Consider the following 20,883-nt stretch of genomic DNA (forward strand, 5'->3'; position numbering starts at 1 on the left):
CCATACAGCACAGCTTATAACCAAAAGCAGGACCCAAGACCAGAACCTCACTCACTGTAAGCTCAAAGTTCCCATTCATACTACATAATAGAGGTTGCACAGGTGGCTTACTTGGAAAGAACACTTCATTTCTCTTGCATTCTTCCCTCTCCCTTCAACTGAGAGTTACTGGCAGTAAGAGCCAGAATGGTGTTAGACATTGTCCCCTTTTATACGGCATACTTAGAAAAAGCAGACCCACCAAATAGATGCTTTTAGAGCTTCAGAAGTAATCTTTCCACACCTTGACAGGACAGTGCAAAAAAAAAAAAAAAGATACACAGGTGGGTCTGTGAAGCAACTAATCACACTGCCCATGCAGTGTGCCACTCAAGCATTGGACTGCAAACCCATTCAAACGCTAGACTACTTAGTGCTCTTCCTACTAAGGTTTTTGGTTAGATCTACTGAGTAGAGCTACATCACATATTCTTCTCCTGTAGAAAACCACCTCTATGAGCAAGAACTACCTTACGCAGCTGGAGAGCAGGTTTACAAGCTTATCTTTATAACCTCTTGCTAAGGCTTTACATGTATGCAATGAGTATTTTCATACTCATACTCAAACTGTCTATTCTTGAAGATACCAATTCAACTTCCTATGCAGCAATGGTGAATCAGATAAACCTTGTAAATTTTTACTAGGTTTAACTAGAACTTTTCAGAAAGCTTTAGTCAAGAATAGAAACAGGCTGGACTCATAACATTTCAACATTTATCCATTATCAATTAATATACATATTTCACATTCCTATTTGTGAACTAAACCAAAGAGCTTAAGAATATCATGAATCTGAACTGAGCAATATGCATGCAATTCTTTAGAAGCAACAGATTGACACCCTCATATTGCTTAACTGCCCCCCAAATGTAGGTTATCTTGCTTTTACCCTAGGGCAGCTGTAGCAGAAACTTTCTAAATTCAAAAGTTATTTTATTGTGAAATAATCTGTATGTATTTTAAAATAGCATAATTAATGGAACTAGCTACATAGCTAGAACAGTTTTAGGGATGAAGAAGCTATTCTTAGTAATAAGTAGATATGCAAACATGATGGTACTTCTCAAAGGCAGAGACTGCCTCCAAGCATAAGTTTGCTTGAACGAGCAAAGGCAAGACTAATTCAGCCCACCAGATTTTGCACTGACGATGCTCTCCGTTCCACCTCCTAACAGTAACAAGCTGTTACAGACAATAGATTTAATTCTCTTCCCATGCACTGGTGAAACCTATCACTTAGCAGCAGAGAGATCACTGGCAAACTAGTACAAACACTCTCACGCAACATCCAAGAGCTCAATGACAAGTTTAGACCTTTTGTTCTGTTTTGAAGAAGCAGAGCTAAAAGAGTTTGCTTGAGCTGTGAAGTTTCTGTCCAAGACCAGAAACACTAAGAAGTCCAGAGTTATTAGAAACCATCACTGAAAGTTAACTAAAAATCCCTAACACATACCTCTATTTTTGTCAAGATGAAAATAAAAGCAAGTATAAATTACATAAGGCAAGCTAAATTTAAATTACTTCATTGAAGAAATTTCATTTTTCTCATCAGTAAAGATGATGTGACACAAGTTTAATACTTATGTCCTCTTCAAGTGCAGTAAGCCTCTTCCCCCCCACCCCCCAAATATCAGTAAGATTAGGAGTTTAAATCCCTAGCCATATAGTAAGAAACCTGCTAGCCAGTATTACCATCTAAATTCAAGTGTTTGTAGTCATTCGATTGGCACAGAGAAATTTTTGAAAGTATTCATGAAAAAATAAAGCACTGCTCATATAGACAAAGTAATAATCAATACCAGGCAACAGTGCAAAAGCTTACCCATACACAAATTTCCTTGCTTCTAGGAAGATCTGATTTATCAGTTCTCTAGTTGGGGCAACAATAATACATTCCGGTTCTTGCTGCTCTTTAAAGATACTGGCAGTTACTCCATCTCTCATCATGTGGGCCACAATTGGTAGAAGAAAAGCTGCCTAAAAAATAGCATCAGTATTTATGCTCGTTAGTCTTAAAGCTTTCATCAGTCACACTAAAAGCTGCGTGTCAATCTTAAAGCTAGAATGATACAGCACACTATCAACTTCAAGGAAATCAGACTGCAAAAGGGTTGACCTGAATGCACTACAGAACATTTAAGCTTATTTCTCCTTGTTTAAGATGCATGAAAATATCGCTCTGAACCTTAAGAGTCTAATAATGCAGGAACACGGTCATGCACTAGCTTACTTCTGTGTTCTTCAGGCAGTTCCACACATCATGCTGACATACACTGATAATTACGTACCCCAGGATCAAAAACCCTCCTTAACATTTACTTAGAAGCTTTACATTATCATCAGCAGATTCTTAAGGTGACCATGTATCACTATTGTCCAGACTACTACAATAGCAGATCAGTTTGCCACACAGCTGCACCAGCACCTTTACTTCCATTAAGACCAGTTACCCCCAAAATACAATCTGTACAGCAGTCCCAAAAGCATTCAGAATATTATAGCATAAGCTTTGGACATTTCCCCCTCTGCAAACAGAAGAGCTTTTTCAAAACAAGTAACTAATAAGCTACATAACAAAGCTAGAATTCCACACTATACTGAATGGCAAAAAGCTGTATTTAATATCCAAATATTCTCATACAGAGTTGTCAGTGGCTAGATTTGGGTATACTAGACAGTTTAGCAAGTTGAGACAACTGTCAACTTAATACCAACTCTCAACACTGTTCCATGATTAACACTAAATCACCTAAAACTAAGTCCTGTGCAGATCAGACTTGATCAAACCAAGGATGACAAAACAGCACAACATACTGTTACAATCTGGCATAAGTTAAACAAACAAACAAAAAAAAACAAAAAACCCCCCCCACAGACACACAAAACACACATACCAACATCAAAAAAACCCCAACACAAAACCCCACACAACACAGAAAGAAACCCCAACTTCCAACTGCTGAGTTTTTTCTCATCAGCAGTTTCTATGACTGCCTGAATCTGCACCTTCAGTTGCCCTGAAGACTGGCCTGGTGTATCAAGACACTAGTTCACAGAAGTTAAAAAGAAACTCAGCCCATCATTCATATCTGTGCTTAATACACCACCTGCCATCGCAGTGTAAGTCAAATCACTAGACAACAAGCTGTGAAGCATCTGGTACATTGAAGGCTGAGGCATCCACCTAAAAGGTTCAAGGCCACACACTTCCAGTAGTATGAATACTACGCAAAATGCTTACAGTTTTTCCTGATCCTGTCTGTGCACATGCCATTAAATCCCGTCCTGCCAGTATAATAGGAATGCTGTACTTCTGCACTGGAGTAAGTTTAGAGTATCCAGCTTTAGCAATGTTCATGTTTAAAGTCTGACAGAGGTTAGCTTCTTCAAAAGCCTGTAAGAGAAAAAATTAACAGTACAGAGCCACAGAAGTTAAAAACTGAGATGCTTACCACAGGATACAGACATCCAAACACGAAGAAGTATTAACTTTTGAGGAGGTCTCACCAGTCATGTAGGTTGCCAAGGTTCCTACATGTAAAAGCCCCAAAGGTTTCTTCAACCTGCTCATGCCATTCAAGTAAAGTTGTTTGTAGGACAGTGAAGGCCTTCAGCTGGTGTTATTAGCTTTGAAAGAAAACTGCTCAGAAGCCATATATCTGGATTCAAGCAGGTAAACTCACATCACGGCATGTTATCAAAACAAACTAAAACTCTTCAGTTTCATTTCACATAAGAGACACACACTTAGTCTTTGTGCTAAAACTAGTAAGGGGAGCTAAAGCAACATCCCTATGCAGGACCAAAAGGCATCATATATTACAAAATCAGTTTAACTTCAGTGAAAAATCTTTCAGAAGACGGATGGAGGAAAAAAAACCTCTGCATCTTCTCTTTCAACACAGGTGCTACTACCCCCTTCGCCCTTCTTCCTCATTCTTCTCCCTAAAGAGAGTTTTTTTTTTCTTTAAACACTAGCCACCTGGTATGGAGTAGAAGCAAAGTTATATATTACTTTTAAACAATAAACAGCAGCCACAGGAAACAGGGCTAGAAATTACTTCAAAAACATCTCTCTGTCCACATGAAAACTACTCCAACAAGTGTTCATTTACATTGTTAAAGATCCCCCAGTAACAGACTTCAACAAGATGACTCTACCAGCCTTCCCAGAAACTGCTGCCAAAGACCTCTTTCTTTCTAGATCTAAACTGGTATTTTTCTGCAATTTAAAGACTATACTTCCTGTCCATCCAGTATCACTTTCTCTGAGCTATTCCTGTAGTTTGTCAATGTCATTTTGAATTCAAATTTATATCTTTCAAATGGGCAGCATTTTCTTCCAACATAGTATTTCCTGCAAGATTCAAAATCTTTATTAATATTTTCGTTAGCAGTGAATATTTGACTCAGCATACATCCTTGCAGAATCACGCTCAACATAAACCCTGAGATTAATGAGTTCACTAACCAGTAATGGTGCTGGAGGGTCAAGTCCTGATACTTCGACAATGTTTTCATCATACTTGTCAAAATTAATTCCTGTCTGATAACGTGCAAAGATGGCTTGTTCATCATCAGGTGGAGGAGGCGGCACGTAAGTCACCTTTGGACCTTAAGAACACAACCACTCAAGTTCATGAACAATATAAAGAAAACAAACTAAAATTACTTTAAGTATGGAGCTATTGAAGTTAAGTTCAGTGGGATGTCATTTAGAATTCTCTCCACTTTCCAGGAAGGCAAGAAATTTCATAAATAAATTCTATTAGAACTTAGTTTTATACTACTAGACTTAAAACTCACTTACAAATAAAGTCAGACTTTTGTAAAGCATTCGTGTCTCAACATTTGCTCAACCACCTTACTTTGAAGAGCTACTCATGAAAATTAAATTAGGCTCCACTTTACCACCATGCAACAACCAATTCTACCACAAAAATTCATTACACTCTAAATTACCCTATTCAATAACAATGCATTTATTAATACACAAGGATAAAATTAATCTGTTCTAAAATTAATCTGTTCACAGCAGTACATTTATAGTTCTGTATTCCTTAAGGTATTTTTCAAGCTAATAAACTCAGAGGTATAAAATTAATTATTTGATGCTCAATAATAGGTTAGCAGTAGAAGCCATTTCACAGGGACCTCAAATGAGGAAGGATCAGCAATGAAAATTATTCATTATTCATATTCAAGTCAGGAGTTCACTATTTGTCTTTTTGCATTTCCAGAGTAAGAGAAAGGCAAAATAAGACTAAAGCCATTTGCAAAAAACGCTGCAGGTAAGTAAACATTCTAATAGATTGTCCCGACTGACACTTTCAATACATGTCAGAAAGTCATTATTCATCATACATGAATGATCCTGCATATACATGAATGATCCTGCAGGAGAACCTGTTCTCCTGCACATACAAATCATGAAATTCTATTTACTAACTTGCACTCAGTATAACACATCAAGCCTGTTTTCCAGAAATAGCATCCCAGATGCTATAGCATCTGAAACTGAGAATCTATTTTTCTTTTGTGGTTTGCTTTAATGTCTGTCATCACTGAGATGCCTACGCTATTGCCCATGAAGTTCTCTAACACATGTGTCTCAAGTAGATATGCTTTACCATTAGAAAGAAGAAGCAGCCAGCAACAGAGGAATTCTACAGCACTCCATTCCAAAAACTTTGCCTTTATTTATGTGAGAACTGTGTTGCCCAGTAATTTAAAGATGAACAAAGTTTAAACATATGAGTTGCCAAGCAAACACTGTTAAACTCAGTGTTACACAAACAGTTTTCAGATGGTTATGAATTTACCCATATCACTACCTTCTTTTTTACCCAGTTACTTCCAGCAACTTTGAGTAAGAGCATGTTCCTTGAGTTCAAAGCAAATTAAAACTGGCATGTTACTTGTGAAGAAGCTACTTACCTCTTTCAGAACGTATTTCTTCATTGCATTCTTTGTAAGCTGCTGTTAAAGAAAGCATTCCAAAGTTAATTGCTTTTAGGAAAAAAGCTCATTTGAGAGAAAATCTAAGAACCTTAATGAAAAATTCCTAGAGGCGCTTAGAAAACTCAACAGTGGGTCCCGATATGGTTGGTAGAATGAGTGGAAATATTTAGGTAAGCAATGAAAGCTTAGTTACAAAAAGCCAGAAGACAAAGGCCCCATATTTGTGTTTTGAAGGGCAGAAAGAGAAGATGTCAGAAAACTGAGCTTAGCAGGACCTCACAGTAACAACAGGAAGGAATTAAAGCCAGCATCTTGCTGAGGGACTTCATAAACCAGATCTGGTCCTTACTTAACTCTTAGCAAGTCCCTTATCATCAAATCAAATGCAGTCATCCCAGATTACGAGATGGCCATCACAAGATGTCTAGATAAAGCAAGTTGTATTTAAAGACAGCCAAGAGGAATGATCCCTCTTAAATCCAGCATATGCTTTGCATGGGGAAATATAGTTGTCTATATTCACTTGAGATGAATCATGAGCAAAAAAAAGCATCTAAACAAGAAGTTGAAATGCCACAGAAATGTCAGTTTTATAACCTTGTTCTGTTACCTCTTAAGTGAGGCTTTTACCCTAAAACTGATAAATAAAATATTGTGAGTAACAAGAAATTTACACATGCTTACAGTCACAGCATTTTGGTTTTAAGAACCATTCAACTTTTCCACAAAATCAGGAAATGCTTGTTTTATACTACATAACCAACTTCTAAATAACTAAACAGCCATAGCCATAAAATTCAGTGTCATCACAGTAATTTTTCAAGAGTTAGGAGAGAATTTAAATCAGAAGATAAAATTATCCTGTTATTTCAACAACCACACATTTATAACATCTACTTCACGAAAGTTCTGACCTGACATCCATGTATTGTGTGTGTGTTGCTTTCATTATCACTTGAAAAACAAAGACATTTACGCTTAAGAGCGAGGAAGTACCACGTTTTACATATGTAAAAACTGTATTAAGACTGAGCTATTAATAGCAGCATTTCCAGAATCCTTTTCAAGTCCTTTCTCTTACCATACACAAAATAGAAAAAGCCTTAAACCTAACTGGTAGCCTCTAGCTACTCTGTGCAGGAAGTTGTGTTGCTGATTTCAAAGAAGGGTAAAAAAACCCTTTAATACAAGGCCCCTCTGGAAAAGAAAGGAGGCTAGAAATGTAGATAAGGGGCACAAGACTGAGTGAAGAGGAAAGACAACAACGAAAGCTGTTAATAGGTTCTCTACTCAAATGTGCAGCTCAAGCCATTCATAAAAATCATACCGTGAGACTGACAATTTTAAGACCAGTACCACAGAAGTACAGTGACCCTGCAGTGACCCTCTGCCCTCCCTCAGCTGCATTCTTCCCCACTGCAGCAGTGCAAGCACAAAAGAGCAGCATCAGGGCAGCATATTAATCCAATTGCTCATTCTCAACAAGGGTGAATTATTAACTCTAAACATATATACCAGTTCTAAAGAGACAGCCAGTACTGTGACTTGGATCAGGAATGGTGAATTATTAACTCTAAACATATATACCAGTTCTAAAGAGACAGCCAGTACTGTGACTTGGATCAGGAATGGTGAATTATTAACTCTAAACATATATACCAGTTCTAAAGAGACAGCCAGTACTGTGACTTGGATCAGGAATGCTCTCTTCAGCAGCAATACTCTTAAGCAAATCTATAACCACAGCTTCGAGATGGTGACAGAGAATCCAAGCAAAGGTGCAACATACAGTGTGTGTAATCACTTTTAAATACTTATTTTTCTATCAGAAGATATAATATGCTTACACAGTATCTCTAATTGCAAAAAAGCGTAACTGTTTTAAGAAAAACCAGCACAGCCCTACCTTCATTACCTCTACAAACTCTAATAGAGTGATGTGACCGCTATTCAGGGATGGAGGCAGCACAACAGCCTAGCGGTGCTTGCTCTGTTCCTTTGCTAGATCCAGGTGCATTCTCTTACTGTAAAAGGACATACTTCCCATGCAACAAACTACTCTTTATGAAGAATTATCTTTCCACATGAACCTCTATACAGACTAGTGCAACTGTTGCCTACCAATATCCATAACAGTCTTTACATACTAATACTTTACACAATAGTCATGGAAAAGTAAGGAATGCCTATCCTGCATTAAGGATGCAGTTATGTCCACTATGAGTATTACCATGTTGCCTCTATAAACACTGAAGTTTGTAAAAATCACTATTGGAACTAAAAATCTGAAAAACTTAATATGAACTAAGTCAAATAGAGGCAAATCAATTGTTGTTTGGTATCGAGGAGCACTTTGAAAATGCACGCTCGTTATATCTTTTCTACAGTGAAAATTCTTTTACTAGTATCACATAAAATGTTCTTATGTTCAGAATATCAGCCATCCACTACCCATTACACTAGTTTAATAATATTTCCAATTTGAATTATGGGACTTCCATGAGCGATAGATTACTACGCTCTAGGTAGCACAACACATAGGTTACAAGTTACAGTAGCATCGGTGGCAAAGGAAGGTAGGACCATGAGGGAAAAATCCTTTGTAGACAGCAAAAAAACCAACATTAGAATAAAGTCATCAGGAAGAGCTGGCCTCTCAGAGCTACAAACCTTACTTGTCAGCCTGGACGAACCTAAAGCAATACTTCCCTTTGGGGGAGTCTAGAGTGACTGTCTCAAAACAGCACGTTCTTAAAGGCTTGCTTTGAATTTTGGGGTTAACACCTCTGCTTCACTGTGCATTACCTGACCCAGTAGCAGTAGGACTAAGAAAAACATTACGGAAGACACAGCTGTGAAAATCCAATTACTAAAATTTATCCAAGTTACAAACATGTTTTGTGTAGGCGTGCAAGCAAGCTATTTAACATTTGCAGTACATTCTTAATTCGGACAGAGAGAACAATCACAGTGACAGCGTTTCGCAAAGCTAAGAAGGTATTGTATTGCCACAAATCAGCAATGAGGAAATCTGAAAGGTTCACCACCCTACTAAAAAGTCTCACCTGCATGACCTCCAAATGCTCCTCTTCCTCTAGAGCCAAGAAAAATGCCAGACTGAAGTCTACCTCTTTGCTCATCTTTAGTATCTGTAAGTAATACACAGTGTAGTGGATATAGTGTCTAAAATTAGTATAATGAAATACTATGCTTAAAGCTAATACTATTCACTCCAAAAACTCTACAGTGCAACAGCCCCAACAGATTCTTTATAACTCCGACCTATGCTGTATTATTCCCAGTAATACGATTTTTCAAAGATGCCATCCATGTTCCACAACATGGCTGAAGAACAGAAGCTACTTCATAGCTTTCACTTTTATACTTGTAGTTCTCAGGGAGCAAGCAAACCCAGAAAGAATGACCAAATGTATGTTGCTCCCACACAAAGCAGCCAATATAAAAACTTACTCTCACTTTGTCCAAATCCACCAGGAAATCCTCTAAATCCTCTATTTTGTGTATTAGAATCTTCTACAACATTCCTTTCTTGAAAACCTGCAGTACAGCATAGCACACAACAACTTAATTTGCCCAGTTTTGCATGTGCAGATCAAGTCCCTTCTGTGTGGCAATTATTCTTTGCAGTCCTTGTTTTATAAATTCAGATAAAGAGTACAATAAAACTAAGTAATTTGCCTAAACATACAAAAAAAAATGAAGAGAAGAAATATTTTTTGCCAAAAAGTATGATGAGAAGAAGAGTCTACTGCTCTGTTGTAGTATTGCTTCCTGCAAGAAGTAAATCAAACATTAAGTCTTGAAGTATTTGACTTTACACACATATATGCTATATAAGCTACTAACTTTCAATTCTTCGGTTATGATGCAGATCAGTTCAGTCCTCCGGTTCAGTCACAGGACAACTGACAGCATTTGTACCTTCTCAGTCTTCATAACCAGTACTGTAGAGTGAGGCAGTCTTCCAATTGTTGCCTCCTATGGAGCGAGGATTTGCAAACCTGCCTTTCAGATCTATCAATTCCTATTTTTTTACCACTCAGAATTGCTTACTCAGTTGCTTGGGACAGGTAGTGCCAAGAGTGTAGTGTATTTTTATTTCTAACCCCCTTCCCTAGTCACCCTCCTGATGGAGCCAGAAAGGAAGTAAACAGCCACATGCATAAACAAGGTATTTCTCATTTTACACCAGACAGTTTTAGGCGTTGTCCAAAATCCAAGCAGTCAACTTATATCGTCATTTACTCCTTAGTCTTTATTCTTCAACTGAACACCTGTTCTATCATCTTGCAATGACAAAGGGCATCTTCTGCTAAATGAGACCAAGAAGTTCTCCTACCACAGCATCTGTAGCTCCTTCTCCATCAATGCTTGGTGCATACTAATTTATAGGTCATTTGAGTTTTTCCAAATTAAAAAAAAAACCCACATCTTAAAGGCTCACATGCAAAAGACAGTCTAGATATAAACATCCATAAATACTACAGACTTTAAATACACCTTGTGAGTTATTTCACAATTGCCGGAGAGAGTACAGCAGAACTGTTCGTCATCATTCTGCAGCACCACCAAAGTGTTGCTGCCTGCTAAGTCAAAGAAGTCTAGCATTCCCCTACCATAATGGGCATCAATCCAAGAGATGCAGAAATGGTGTAGAATTTTTTAAAAGAATAAACATAACAACCGCATGTAGCTCCACAGCTGTTCTGCAGGTCAGAACTTTTGCTAAACGTGCCCAAACCAGCACTAGAGTTTCCACCTTCCTTGTTTCATAACCAGTCCCGCTTACAGCCATAGAACTATCCAGACAGATGCTACGTGACAGTAGCTTCCACTGCCCTATACGCTTCCGATAGTACCTGGTGGAAGCACATGCATCAGTACTGCCAATTACTAACCTTCTTCAATGTGCGCTGCATACAAGAGTGGCACTTGTAATTATAAGCAAGAAGAGGACAGGGATTAAATATTGCTTTATGGATACTAAAGAAAGAAAGCTTTCAGGTCTTCCACAGAAGACCACTGGTATACTCCCTCACATGGCACATATGTGAATACTAATATTCAGCTGCCTTTTATATTACATTATGACTGAACAAAATTATCAGAAAAATACCCTTCTCCGGGGTATTTTGGAATGGAATCAAAGCAAGAGGTAAACAAAACATTGATTTTAAATGTAGAGTCCTGCCTTCTGGCAAATACGTTGGGGTATTTTATGTTGTGCAGTCGAAACTAAGGGGTAATACTGAGTGCCTACATTATGCAGAAATAAGGATTGGTATTACCCTCCAAGTCCTAAATACTCATTTGGCTCTGATACAACAAAACTGAGTACCTGAACAGGGAAAATTTAATGTATCAAATAAGACTAGCCACTAGAATTACAAACACTCCAGAAAGTTACCTCTGTTTGCAAAATTCCTTCCGGTACCAAATCTACTCACTGGTTGACACTGTCTGTTCAGACGTTCATCAGTATCTATAATTAGAAAAAAGAATCAACTTAGCATTCAAAGCTACCTTGAACTTCAGGGTAGGCTTTTGGTTTTGGGTGGGTTTGGTGGTTTTGTGTTTTTGTTGTTGTTGTTTCAGTTTGTTTTTTTTTTTAAACTCAACAATAAAATTACAGAGTCATTCAAGCTGAAAGGGACCTCAGGTCTATAGCCCACCTCCCACTCAACAAAAACACCACATGATGAAGATGTCCTTTTATAAGACAAAGAAAATGAATTAAAACTATAAAGCTTAGGACAGGTGTAACTACTGTTTTCCATAAGGAATAGCACCACTCAGCAACAGTACTGCTACCAACACAGTAAAATTTGAGTTTCCAGAATCTACTCGAACACCAGTTGCAGAGTCCTCCATTCTAAATGTTCTGTCCAGGAGGAAGGCTTAATCACCCCCAGAACTACAAATTTTAACCATGCAATCCTACCTCTACTCCTAGAATACTCTCCAAAATGATCCTGCTTATGCTGAATTCTGTTAGATCTTTCAACAGCACCTAGAAAAGGAAAACAAGAAAGTAAGGCTTTTGACACTGTCTCCCATAACATCCTCATATACAAACCAATGAAGTACAGCCTACATAATTGGACAGTGAGGAGGACTGAAAGTAGGCTGAACCACTGGGCTCCAAGGGTTGTGATCAGCAGCACAAACTCCAGCTGGAGGCCAATTACTAGCAGAGCATCCCACTGATTGATACTAGGGCCAACACAGTTTATCATCTTCATTCATGACCCCGATGATGGGACAGAATGCACCCTCAGCCAGTTTGCAGACATACAAAACCGGGACGTAACACACAGCTGTGTTTCACTCAGAGGAAACTCAAAACATGCTAGAGACATGGGCAGGCAAGAACCTCGAAGTTCAATAAAGAAAAATGCAAAATCCTGCACCTGGGGAGGAATAACTCCAGGCACCAGTACACACTGGGGCCAACCATCTGGAAGGCATCTTTGCAGAGAAAAACCTGAAGGCTGTGGTGGATAGCAAACTGAACATAAGCCAGCAGTGTGCCCTTGCAGTAAAGGCCAACAGCCTTCTGGGGTACATTAGGAAGAATGCTGCCAGCAGCTGGGGGCAGGTAGTCCTTCCCCGCTGATGATGCCGTATCTGGAGTGCTGCGTCCAGTTCTAGGCTGTCCAGTACAAAACAGACACTGACATACTGGAATGAGTCCAGCAAAGGACCACAAAGATAATGAAAAGACTGGTGCATCTGCAGACACAGAGTGGCTGACAGCTAGAACTGCTGTGCCTGGAGACAAGGCGGCTCAAAGGATCTTACATCTTAACAGAAGTGAGCAGAGATGACAGAGTCAGATTCTTTTCACTGATATGCAACAAGGGGACAAGAGGCAATGGGCACAAACTGAAATACAGGAAAATCCATTTTAACATAAGGAAAATCTTTATACTCTGAGGGTGGTAAAACACTAGGCAAATTGCCTAGAGAGCTTGTATAGTCTCCATCCCTGGAGAAATTCAAAATTCAGTTGGACAATGTCCTGAGCAACCTGCTACAGGTGACCCTACTCTACACAAGGATGTGGACCAACCAATCTTCAGAGTTGCCTTCCAACCTGAGTGATTCTATAAAAATGAAATTCCCTATTCTGCAATATCAGAGTCAAGATCAGGGTACATCAGCAACCATCATACGGATATGAAATCTGAAATCAAAACATGAAGTCTACAAAATTCCATGTTGTGCAAGTATATGGCACATCACAGAAACTGATTTTTACCATCTCCCTTCCAAGTTAAAACTGCTTAACATAATGATATAGCTACCCCTGAAAAAAACTAGACACTAGTACATTCCACAACAAGACAAACACATTAGTTAGAGATCACCTGTATACAAAAGCTTGTCATACAGAAAAAAAGAAGACGGATGACATTTGGTACATTATCAAGTCACTCAATCAGGAAACTTTGCTCATACAACACTAAACAAAGTGTTAAACTGCTGCTTTCATAGTCTGAACAATGTTCAGAGTTCCTGCTCACTTGGAAGATTTAAGTGAGTAGTTTGTGGCAAAGCCAGTACAAAAGATTCCAATATTTGTGTTTATATGTATCAAGCAGCAAATAAAAACAGCTTACCAATTATTAAATTAATACTTCTATTGTTTACCACAATAGATTGGCTTCCATTGACCAAGTCTATTTGCCTTCAAAGGCACGAGGACTCTCTTCCCTTTAACTTGCCATCCTAACCCATTCTTATTCTATCACTCCTTTTACACTGAAATTTCCACACCTTAAGCACACTAAGTTAATTCCATATTCAAAGTTTTTGGAAAGCACATCATATGCCAACAAAATACTTGATCAGTAAAGCATCTGCTTTATTAAGTTCCTTAACCATGCTGCCCTCTGTGTTTACTGCCTTTACTAATGAAAGATGCTGGACAAAAACACAGATTTACAGACAGTGAACAGGACAGAACCAATAATCATTCTTTAGTCAGGTCTGCTATGCTTAGCCCTTACACCAGCTGAAGTGTAGGCTGCACTGTTACTTGCCAACCAACCTATTAAGATTGGTAAAAGTATAGCAACTTTCACAATTATCATTCGCCTACTACGCAAATTATTCATGCGACTCATGTCTATATAGGTTTGCAAGTTAACTGGTCTTATAGGAAGTCTAGAAGTACCAAATGCTAGTGTTTAATTCATCACTGTATCATTTACCACTCTAAATTTATTAATTTTCAAGCAATATTTGATAGATTAAGAGGACTAGAATGAATTCTTGTTTCCAATTCACTGGAATTAAAATCTAGCATTGCATCAGCATATCTCTGAACAACAGCTGTTAGATCTGTTGATTTCCGCATCATATGCGTTCACTTTCATTTTTCTACTGTACACGGGGATTTAAAATCCTGATTTTAATCCATTCCAGAGACATGCACCCCCACATCCTGTACATACTAAATAAATGTCATTTTGGCAAGACTTTTAATTCTGTTTTTTGTCTGGGATTTTCTGTGGGTGGTTTGTTTGTTGTTTGTTTTTTTTTTAAGTACCAAAGGAGTATGAAACAGGAAAGAAGAAAGTTCCTTCAGTATTGAAAATTCAGAACAGTCAGCTTGTAAAGAAAGTTTTGCTTTCATGAAGAAGCAATACAAAGAACAAATTCACTTGTTTAAGTCAAAGTAAAGCTTTATAAAATACTAATTTGCTAGTATGCAATATTGCTTTTAGCTTATCCTCATTACAAGGATTTACACAAGAGTACTACTACTAGATATTGTTTCAAGGAAAAGAATCAAAATTAAAGTTTAACCTGCATACACTAACTCTACTCATGCAATTTAGTGTCAAACAATTAAGCAAACTATATCACTAACAATAGTTATGAACTATACAGAACCTAGAAGTGCATTGCATACAACAGAGCAGCTCATGAGAGCATTATCTAAAACTCAGCTGAAGCACAATCTGTTCATAAATTAGAAGTTTTGCAAGGGAAAAAAAGAAAGAAGGCCGATGCAGCCTTTTCTAAAAAAATTTTTTAAAAAGGATACCTTTTCCATCATGTTGCAGGGAAAGAATCCCTAATCTGATGCACCCTTTTAAACAAGGTCAAGACAAGATGCATGATCTTGTGAACCAAGAGCCTCGCCTCTGGACTTTCCAAACAGCTTTAGTTCTTTAAGTCTTTATTTAAACAGCAAATAAATTTTGCTTGTATCTAGCATAAGTAAGCAATCTCAGTATTATTACCAATGTTTTCAAGCACAAGTAGAGCTCCCTATCAACCAAGAACCTGAAAGATTGTTTCAAGCCAGAACAGACACTTTGAAATTGCTCACGCTGATCTAAAATGGCACAGTATGCCTAGCTCAGGAAAGGAATAAATGGTTAATGATGACAGCTTTTTCCTTCAACAGGAAAAGCCCTCCCTGACATAAGTTCAGTACAAGAGGCACAAATCAGAGAATACTTACGTTATTTTTGCAATATGTAATGGAAAAGTTATCAGGCAGAGCTGGCAGCTAGTCAGAAAGAAGGAGTTGGAACAAACAAAACGTGAAGCTCCCAAGACTCACTTCCACCTAACCAGCAATTCAAGTTCTCTTCACAAGCACTGCCTTTCCTATTTGTTCTGTGTGAAACCATTACTGAAGTTAGCAACCTGGAGACCTCATAAAACATTTCTGCTGTTCTAGGATGAATGCAAAGCCTGTCATCCAAATTTTCTATTTCCTGTAACTGTCCAAATTCAGAGGAATTCAAGCAGCACAAGTAGTTATCTTGTTCCTGCCCTTCCTAACTTTCCAACATCTTCGGGACAAGGAATTGGGAGAACATAAGTCTGCCTTTCAGCTATACACTAAAAGGCAGGGGAGAGATACATCAGTAATAAACATACTGCCATGTTCTAACTGCTCATAAACGCATGAGCAGTTATATGGAGAACCTGCCGCATGAAGAAAGACTGTGGGAGTTGGGTCTTTTCTCCCTGAGGAAAAGGAGGCTCAGGGAGGACCTCACAGTATTCCAGTACTTGAGGGGCAGCTACAAAGAGGGCAGGGGCTCTCTCTTCACAAAGAGCCACACGGAGAAGACAAAGGGCAACAGGCACAAGGTGCACTGGGAGAGGTTTCATCTTGACAGAAGAAAGAATTTTTTACTGTGAGAACAATCATTCACTGGAACAACCTCCCCAGGGACATGGTGGAGTCCCCATCACTGGAGATTTTCAAGGTGGGATTGGACAGGGTGCTAGATAATCTAATCTAGGCTTCCTTTACCACGAAATGTTAGACCAGATGATCTTTCGAGGTCCCTTCCAACCAGGGCTGTTCTATGATTCTATGATATCAACGTAATTTGTGCTAACCACAATTTGTTAAAGTAAAGTTTAGGTTGTTCTTCCACAGCTGGATCAACTAAATGATATAAGCTCAAAATTTTTACCCCAGACCGAATTTCACTAAAGTTAAAATATCCTCAAGCAGTCTTAAAGACCATTCCTAAGTTCAGAAACTACAGTGAGAACACCCCGATTGCCTTATCCCACAGCCTGTTAGCTCTAAGCAAAACCTGTTTCCTGATGTGGCTATTGTAGAGTCACACAAAGTAAAGCCCGGGGTAAACTACCTTCAGCGGCAACTCTGGCTTGGCATATTTAAAACTTCTATATCTAAACTTCTTCTAACTTCTGTATCTAAAACTTCTGTTCAAGTTTATAAAGGCCCCATCTTCATGAAACCAAGAGTGCTTTACAGAAACTTGATACCAAACATCAATGTTTTGCCTTGTGGTTTTTCCTGTTTTTTCTAAATGGATCCAAGTTTCTGTTCAACAACCTCACCTGACGTTTTCGTATTTTCAACACAACTGTCAGACAGGACCTCACCAGAACTGCTCAACATGGCACATAACATTTATTTTCAACACTGTTCATGTTTAGCACAGCCTGTTTTAGAAATGCTTGTGAGGTAACACCTATCAATTCTCATTGGAAGTTATATGCTGTATTCAACATGTAACTGCAGTACAAAGAAGGGCTGAGGATCAAAAGGAAAGTCTACTTGTTATGTTACCTGTATAATTTGATGTTGCTTACTCCATGGCAGACGCATGAAAATATCACAATGATAATACTGTGGTTTTCTTTAATCTCCTAAGCTGTTCAAGGGATCAACTCCCCCAAATGTCAGCAAAATCAAAAGTGCCTTTCACATACCGAATGAGCCTACACTTGGACTGAAGTCAGATGAGGGGCCATTTGGTCTTTCAGAGAAGCTAGCCTACAAAAAGAAAAAAGGCACATCATGTTAACCCCAGGCCATGCAAAGTGCATAAATACAAATGCAGTTGCTACGTCTTGCACTTGAAAGAAGTTGCCTTCTGCACCTTCAGAAATGCAGTCTCTCAGACTCTTGTGTTCACTTCAGTTTAATACACTTCAGTATGGCATACTGTTTGCATCTGAATGTCACCAAAAGCACATTATACACAGTTGACATGTGGAGTAAGTTTATCTTGCCTTCTGTCGCTGATTTATGTGGGCATCAGCTTTGTCACCTTGCCAACAAACATTTTAAGCCTTGAATATAAGAAACATTTATTGTTCAAAACAATACTATAATCTTTTGAAGTATTTTTCTTTTCCAATCTTTCAGACTGTTTGTATTGTGACTAAAAATCTGTTTTCATCACTTTCATAACTGCCTTTCTAGGGTTTTACAAGACAATGCTTACAGATTATCTTAAAAGGAAGTAACTGAAATACTGTCAGTCCCTGTTCATTTATTTAAAGATTCAGATATTCCATTTGAACAATTCAGAACAGCAGCTCATTTTCACATTTTACTCTTATGGTCAGTTTTACTTCCAGCAAAGGCCATGTTTAACTTTCTCCTGTTTAATGCAAGCCAGGCACATAGTAGTAAGCCAAAACAACAGCTGACTGAGGAACATCACGTAACTACCACACTTTTTACTTCAAGACTGTGCTTTTTAGACATTATTACAGCTTTCACACTTCTCAATGTGGCTAGCAACAACTACAGGAAATTAAACCCAAACTGGTAAAATTACTATTCTGAAAGTGTATGCTGTAATTTCTTCTTTTGGCAACCTTACTTTTAGCCTTGTACATCCATCTGGGTAAGCCATTCGCCTTTCCTCTTCCTCCCTGTTCCTTGAGGCTGAATTTAAACGCCCATTAAGACCAATGCCAACAATCAAAGATGCATTACAGATTCTCCTCAAATTTACTGCCGTTTCTTCTGATACCAATATTCACTCAACAACATCAGAATCAGCAAAATTCTTTAGCTGTTTCTCATTACATTCCTGTATCTTATCCTTCATTTCACACGAAAGCATTTCACTGCTATGCAAAAAATAGCAAAATTTAATAGGAACAATTTCCATACAAGATTTAGCTCAGAACTAGGCCTGACACTAGGTACCTGACATCACCCTAGTTCTGCTATGAAGTCCAGAACTGCATTTTAAGAATTATTCTGCCTGCTGCCAAACTCTTGAGACCATTAAACTGCACACAGTTTAACAACTTAAATGTACTAGTTCCTGACCTAGTTGTAGCTTTTCTACTGCCAGGAATTTAACTCAAGAGTAACTATGATCATCCTCCTCCAGTTTCAGTTTAAGTGAGCTGGGTTTGCAAACGCTGTAGTAGCCCAACTCATTTGAGAGGGAGGGGGGGAAGCAGAGTAGAGACAACTTACAGAAGCAACTTGAACATAAGATCTGAGAGGAAGCAACAGCTCCACCTATTTCTGGATATATGATAGCTTCCTGAGAGCTTGGGAAGCAAGAGTGGAAACTATCCAGATCTGTAAACACAGATGCTATATAATCCCAGTCAGGATCCATGAGTCTCTTTGCTTTTCTTCCCTAAAAAGCTGGGTATTAAAAACACTTTCAAAATACACAGCCAAAGGATTGAATGCCTTTATGGAATAGTGACCATGTTAACTTATTTTAGAAGACAACCATCATGATGAGACCCACTTACACATTCAGAGCTACAGATACAATGAAGTCAACTTGGTTTCTATACACAATTAAGCCTGCTTGAAAAGTCAGATTTCCATTTTCTAAGACTGCAGTTTTCCAAGCAAATGAGACCATGTAACAACTCACTGCTATCAAAAAAAGATGAGGTTCTATTTATTTTCTCTTTATCAGCTTTGGTGGTCAAGGCCATCTAAGCCATTTTTCCATCAGGTTAGTAAATTAAGAGAGCTCACAAAAGTATACAATGAGCACTGGTACCTGAACAAAACAGCAGCAAGCAAACTGCTCATGGGGAGGAAATCTCATCTCTTCAGTAACAGTTAACAGTGAACTCCTACAGCAGCCTACCATATTTGCAAAAACATACTGTAAATTATATTCAAAGTCTTATCTACAGTCCTTAAACAGGTGCGCTCCTCACCCTTCCTACTCATTTAAGACCATAAAGTTTGGGAACAACATGAAGTGCAATATTAACTGAACAATGAAAATCAGCTGAGAGAGTCACGTATGTTCTATTTGTTGCTGTGGTAAAAAGAAACAGCAATTCAGTGACTGCCAGCAGAAAGAGACAGCAAATAGAATAGCTAAAAGGACATCAATGGTGCAGAGAGAGAAGTTACAACTCACATTTAACCTACAGCCATGAACTACCACCAAAAGACATGGTTCTGCTAATCCCCAATAATGCAGTTCCACCACCACCCTTTTACTATTCAACAGACCATCAAACCAGTCTGATTTGTGCAAGAAATTGCAGCCTACTAACACCCAAAAAACAGTGATCTGTTCTCAGTTTATCTTACAACTTCAGAAACACTGGATCTAACATACATAAGGGAACAGGAATGCATTATAAGGGAAAAAGGGCAGGCAACACGAACCACCCCTTTCAGGAGTTAAAAAACTTTACTTGAATACCCCTTACCACCATTTAGCTGCAATTATAAGTTTCTACCCCACCTATGTTTTTGCTAGTTCCCTTCCAGTCTCTGCTGGTCTGCTAGCCTATCCACATAGGTACTCAATTCCTAGCCCATGTATCATAATTAATGAGTTACTAGTATGTGTCGCTTTTATGCCACTAGTATATGTCACTTTAAGTACACATCCTCCCAAAACCCAATGTAAGAAGGCAGCATGAAGCAGCTAAAGATTAATACTAATTGGCTACACTAACCATGCCCCAGGAGCCTCCAGGGAGGCAAGGCACCTCAGCATTTTGAGAGACTGAAACTGCTACTATTTGTTAAGAAAACACTGCCTTTTCAACATGCAAGTTAAGGGCAAGTTCCTCCAGGCACTTCAGGAATCACAGGAACAGGGGACCACAGCCTGCCAGCCACCTAGGCCGCAGGGCCAGGGGTGGAAGGGAAAAAGAAGCAAACATGCTACAGCCCAACAATTGCCACCCCATACCTGCTCAAGAAGTGGGAGGATTGGCGATCCCTCGTCCCCCATCTCTGCATTCCAGTCCTCTTGGTTCATGCTGTACCCTTTCAGATCTGCTTGCAGGAGACGAAACACATTAGCAGCGACACTCTGCCTGCCTCCAGCGTGTCCCACAGCACCCATGCAGAGGACACTATTGAGTCTGCCTGTCCCAGCACTCACTGTCCTCATTGCAACCCCCACTGCGTCGGCGGGGGGTGGTGGTGGTGGGGTGCCTTCTCGGGGGAGAGCCGCTCACTTCCATCAGAAAGGCGCCCAGCCCCGCTCTTACCTCCTTCCCGCGGCCACCGAAGCCCTGCATTGAAAGGAAATGGCGCCTCTCACCGAGGCTTCTAATAACGGCACCACCACGTGCAGTTGCTGGCCCGTCCCCTGCCTCGC

The 20,883-nt window shown here is 39.0% G+C and overlaps 1 protein-coding gene across 1 annotated transcript in view; it reads right to left on the reverse strand.

The window, feature by feature from the left end:
- DDX4 (DEAD (Asp-Glu-Ala-Asp) box polypeptide 4) overlaps window positions 1–20,673 on the reverse strand; it is a 31,320-nt gene extending 10,647 nt beyond the window's left edge. Inside the window, exons 1-10 of the mRNA XM_009326947.1 lie at window positions 20,470–20,673; window positions 17,246–17,309; window positions 11,964–12,032; window positions 11,430–11,504; window positions 9,473–9,559; window positions 9,067–9,150; window positions 5,978–6,019; window positions 4,512–4,654; window positions 3,282–3,434; window positions 1,863–2,017 (exon numbers count right to left, since the gene is read on the reverse strand). Coding sequence (XP_009325222.1) covers window positions 1,863–2,017; window positions 3,282–3,434; window positions 4,512–4,654; window positions 5,978–6,019; window positions 9,067–9,150; window positions 9,473–9,559; window positions 11,430–11,504; window positions 11,964–12,032; window positions 17,246–17,309; window positions 20,470–20,673 — 1,076 coding nt within the window. The remainder of the gene's footprint in view (window positions 1–1,862; window positions 2,018–3,281; window positions 3,435–4,511; window positions 4,655–5,977; window positions 6,020–9,066; window positions 9,151–9,472; window positions 9,560–11,429; window positions 11,505–11,963; window positions 12,033–17,245; window positions 17,310–20,469) is intronic.
- Window positions 20,674–20,883: the final 210 nt, after the last annotated feature.

Source organism: Pygoscelis adeliae, unplaced genomic scaffold, assembly GCF_000699105.1.
Source record: "Pygoscelis adeliae isolate BGI_AS28 unplaced genomic scaffold, ASM69910v1 Scaffold116, whole genome shotgun sequence".
NCBI classification, from domain to species: domain Eukaryota; kingdom Metazoa; phylum Chordata; class Aves; order Sphenisciformes; family Spheniscidae; genus Pygoscelis; species Pygoscelis adeliae.